At 35.0% G+C, this 4,890-nt stretch overlaps 1 protein-coding gene across 2 annotated transcripts in view; it reads left to right on the top strand.

The window, feature by feature from the left end:
* The window catches only part of Tll1 (tolloid like 1), a 201,965-nt gene that overhangs the window by 174,631 nt on the left and 22,444 nt on the right, over window positions 1–4,890 (top strand). For both annotated transcript variants that reach the window (XM_021218792.2, XM_029532162.1), the window contains one exon: window positions 3,268–3,393. In XM_021218792.2, the coding sequence (XP_021074451.1) occupies window positions 3,268–3,393 (126 nt within the window). The remainder of the gene's footprint in view (window positions 1–3,267; window positions 3,394–4,890) is intronic.

Raw genomic sequence — 4,890 nt, 5'->3', positions numbered from 1 at the left:
AAAAAAAAAAAAAAAAAAAAAAAAAAAAAAAAAAAAAAAAAAAGAAAAAAAAAAAAAAAAGTAATTCAGTATGACTATACTTGTAAAAATAAGTAAGAAAACTACAGTCATACTGTACATTTTAAAAAATTATTAGTTTTTCCCCTTTGGAAACTCATTATTTAGTGAATTGCTAAAGCATAGTCCTAGAAGTATTCTTACAAATTCTGTAGAAAAAAATTTGACCATAGGAATCAAATGATTAAAAATGCTCTGTCTTAGAACTGCTAGCCTTAGGATAGCTTTATGAACTATCTCAAAACTACAAAGAAGAATTTCAAAGTAGTGTTATGGAGGTAATTGTATAATGATGGAATAGAATAAATATATGAAAGCAAGTGTACACTATATAATCTTTTATATCACGAAGTTATTTGATGAATGTATGATGTAAAAATTGTACATTATAGATTATTATCAGAGGTCTAGATATAAAATTCTTCATATTGTGGGTGTGTACCTAAGGCATGGTGCATACAAACAAGAGTGAGTGCCATATGTAAGTGGCCACAAGTGACTGTATGATTGTACAGATGTGCTGAATTCAAATGTTGTACCCTCTCCTTAAGGAACCTTTCTCTAAATTAAATAGAAACAAACTGTCAGAGGAAAAACTCTCACATCACATATTTCCCCATAACTCATAGAGTGTCTAAATCTGAAAAGCATTCTGATATACCTAATACAATTTACTTAGGTTCCAGTTAGTTGAATACTTGTATAAGATGAAAAAGTATTTGAATTAATTTTGAATTATTTCAAATTATGCAACTGAATATGCATGCTACTCTAAAATGTTTGTTGATAGTTGTTTTTATCAAGACTTAGTCAGAAAATTTTATTCTTAAATCTCAAAAATTTTTGTTTCATGATGAAATTCTAATCAAGAATATAATATATGCAGTTATTTCTACATGCTTGACAATAACGATTATGAGAAAATTTAATATTTATTAATAAAATAAGTTATACTCCTTATTCTATATTATTCAGAAAAAAAAGCTATTTAAAATTTTAGTTTTCGATCTAGAGAAAGTACCCAAGGAGCTGAAGGGGTCTGCGACCCTATAGGTGGAAAAATAATATGAACTAACCAGTACCCCCAGAGCTTGTGTCTCTCGCTGCATATGTAGCAGAAGATGGCCTATTTGGCAATCATTGGGAGGCGAGGTCCCTAGGTCTTGCAAACTTTATATGCTCCAGTACAGGGGAATGCCAGGGCCAAGATGTGGGAGTGGGTGGTAGGGGAGCAGGGTGGTGAGAGGGTATAGGGAACTTTTGGGATAGCATTTGAAATGTAATATAATGTAAATAAAGAAAATATCTAATAAAAAACAAAAAAAATTTAGTTTTCTTGCAAGAAGTAAGCCATCATGGATAAAGACAAACAAATTTATTCAAATTTTAATGTATTTAGTAAAATGATATATTCATAGTATTATTTCTGATATACCTAATAAAATAATCACAGATACTCTATTTTTTTCAGTCATTGCTTTTAAATCTGGTCTTTTATATTTAAGGGAAGAATAACAAATATGTTTTAGGAAATTTACAAAGAGATTAACATCTGTGATTTCTATTACTTTAACATTGGAGGAGTTAATACATTTTCATGTATCAATTCTAGTTAATTATAAGAAATTAATCAGAAGGAATTATAAGTTAATGGATTTTATGTTTGATCTATGTGTGTCTTGAGAAGTACATGTTATAGGGTAACCCCATTTGAACTCTTTTTATGTGTATGTATGTACATATTTTAAAAGGCTTCTACAATAGTAGGTTTCTATATGTCCTTTTCAAAGTTGCTTAGTGCTAGTAATTAATCTGTATACTCACTCCTCTACCCAGTCTTACCAATTTGCATCCCATTTAAAGTGTCTTGCTCTGTTATTCTCCCTCCCTTTTAAATCACGTGCATTATAGCTTCCCTTCCTTAGATAACCATGGATCCTTACTCATTCCTTGATTGCTATGGGACATGTATATCTTAAAACACACTTCAAATGTCAGGAATAATCCAGGAAAAAGAGTGAGGAGAATGTAAGTGTCAGAGGCAGCAGAGAACTATAGCAAATCTGTTTCCAGCACACAACAGGGTAGGTGTATGTATGTATGTATGTATGTATGTATGTATGTATGTGTGTATGTATGTATGTATGCATGTATGTTTGTATGAGCTCCCAACAGGTTTGACAGCATGTACAACATCTGTATAAACTCAAGCCACAAAAAGTCCCCATGTGGAGGAGGGGCATGGTCTTCAAGCCCCATCCCCTAGTTGAGGAATTCATGGAACCGATGGCTGCTATAAAACAGCTTTTCTTAAGCATGTGGACTCTAATAGGCTGCCCATACTGCCGTGGATGAACCTGCATTCATGAACATATGGGCAATGTTAAGTGGATTCCATGGGGATTTCAAAAGATAGAGACACAGGAAGTCAGAGAAAAACTGATGGAGGGATATAAAAGAAACAAGAGGAAAGGGAATGGAGTGGATTTGATCCAAACCTTTTATATTCATGTATCAATACTAAATGGAATATTTTTAAATTGCTCTCAGATTATTAATAAACGTATTTCTCCTAAGTCACTTCTATCGGGAAAGTACTGATTGTATTGAAATCAAGAAAAGAGATTGTTTTAAAACTAACATAGTTATGCTGAGAAATTTCTAAGAGTGATTACACACATACCTTAGGAAATTGTTTAGTCTCTGTTGTGGTTGTAATAGTGTCTTTCTATATCTTTATTCAGACTACAGACAACTTAATACTTATTTCAAAAAAAAAAACTGGTAATGAAAGCTAAAGATCAGTTGAAAAATAAAGGTTCTCTTTCTTCTACCAGAAGTTTCTATTCCAGCACAAATAAGACTGCCAAATGCCCCAACACTAACAAACTTAGAACCTCTCAGAAAGTCACTTATGCCCAACATCAATGTTGTAGAGCCTCAGTTGATGCCATGAGCAAATGTGCTCACAAATCCGGCCAATGTCCAACAGCAGTACTTTCAAAAACACAATCCACAGTCCAAGACTCCTAGCCAAACAAATGATGACTTACACTAAGGCACTATAAATCTTATTTGCTTTATGTTGCAAACCAGGAAATGTGTGGCTTATTTTATCTTTCCTCAGAGTTAACCACAATGAACTGAATCCATCCTGATATCACTTGTTTTAAGAACTACTGTCTAACCAGAGCTTTATATCTTTGCCAGATAAGGATGAGTGTTCAAAGGATAATGGTGGCTGTCAGCATGAGTGTGTCAACACGATGGGAAGCTACACGTGTCAGTGCCGGAATGGATTTGTGTTGCATGAGAACAAGCATGATTGCAAGGAAGGTATGTGAAAAAATAATCTCTTGACAACACCTCAGATCTCACATGGGATGAGTAAATGTGGTTCCCATGCTGTTAACCACTTCTGTGAATGACACTCCTGCTGACTATGCAAACCTCAAAAACCAAAACAACAACAACAAAAATAAACAACTAAGGAATTCTGTACAGTGCTTAGAGATTCAAAGGATGCTATTGGATATCCCATTAAATGCCCTAAGGGTTTTGCAGTTCACACATGGATGGTATTTGGCTTAAGTTTATGTAACACAGAAATTGCTGTAGTATCATCTGTCAGACAAAATTTCACCACATGGTTCCAGCTCTCTATAGAGCGATTTTGTTACCCTCTCCACATATAAATCCCTCCAAAATGGTGTATATTGGGTGTGCTATTCCTCCCTGAATATGACATACATTTCCTACATGACTGATGCTCCTTTAAATGTTCTATATATCAGGCTAAAATGGTAGTTTCTGTGTCATCTAAAGTTTTAAGCAAGGGTTTAGGGGAACAAGCATACTAGTAGTATGATAATAAGTTAGATTTTGTTAAGTGATTCTGATTCTGGCTCCTGGGAGTTAAATGGGCAGGTTTTTTAGTTTTCTTCTTCTTCTTAGGGGTTTTTACTGTGGAATTGCCCACTTAGATTAGAGGCAAGCTTCTCCTGAAAAGAGAAGTATTAAGAAAATTTTATACCTGTCATCATCAGTATATAAAGGTTAGAGGAATTTTTCTAAAATCAACAGCCCTGTGAGCAGAATTTGTATACATCTTAGAAGGATACATGCTATCCTTATGGACCTTACTTTCACATACAGTCACACATCGGGATTTATTTTTTCTTCCTCTTCCGTGAGGTAATGGCATTGTGCAGAACCACATGGAAGTGAGGACTTTCGCTTGCTACATTTATTCACAGGATGTTTATAACTTGGTGGAGCGTGCTACTAAATCAATGACTGGGACAAAAGGCCCAGTGATTTTGTAGACATGAAAAGTAATTCAAAGAAAGGAAAACAGCTTTTACAGATTATATGTGGAATCTGTGCTCAAATGTATTCCTGACAGTAGTTTTCTGGAACTTATTTTATAGAAATCTTCCTGTTATACAGAATGACTTCCAGATACTCCCTATTGTAGTTCATTTTTATTGCCAGGAAAGGGGTTGAGTTTTCCTCTATTTGTGTTGTAGAGTATGCACCTTGTACTGCCTAGCAGGGAGAGCCAAACATTGACATGGGCTGTTGCAGATCCTGCAGATGCCATGTTTTGTTGGGCAAAGCCCAAACATGGGCAATAGAAGCCAGGTGTCAGTCCAGAATGTTATGTTTTTGCAGTTCTGGGCCTGATGCCTGCTAGATAGTTATTGTCTGGCTACATAATTCTTCTCCTTCTCCTTCTCCTTCTCCTTCACCTTCTCCTTCTCCTTCTCCTTCTCCTTCTCCTTCTCCTTCTCCTTCTCCTTCTCCTTCTCCTTCTCCTTCCCCTTCCCCTTC

Source organism: Mus pahari, chromosome 19 (assembly GCF_900095145.1).
Source record: "Mus pahari chromosome 19, PAHARI_EIJ_v1.1, whole genome shotgun sequence".
NCBI lineage: Eukaryota > Metazoa > Chordata > Mammalia > Rodentia > Muridae > Mus > Mus pahari.
Note: the sequence above shows the minus strand (reverse complement) of the source record. Positions and strands in the feature narration are given on the sequence as shown.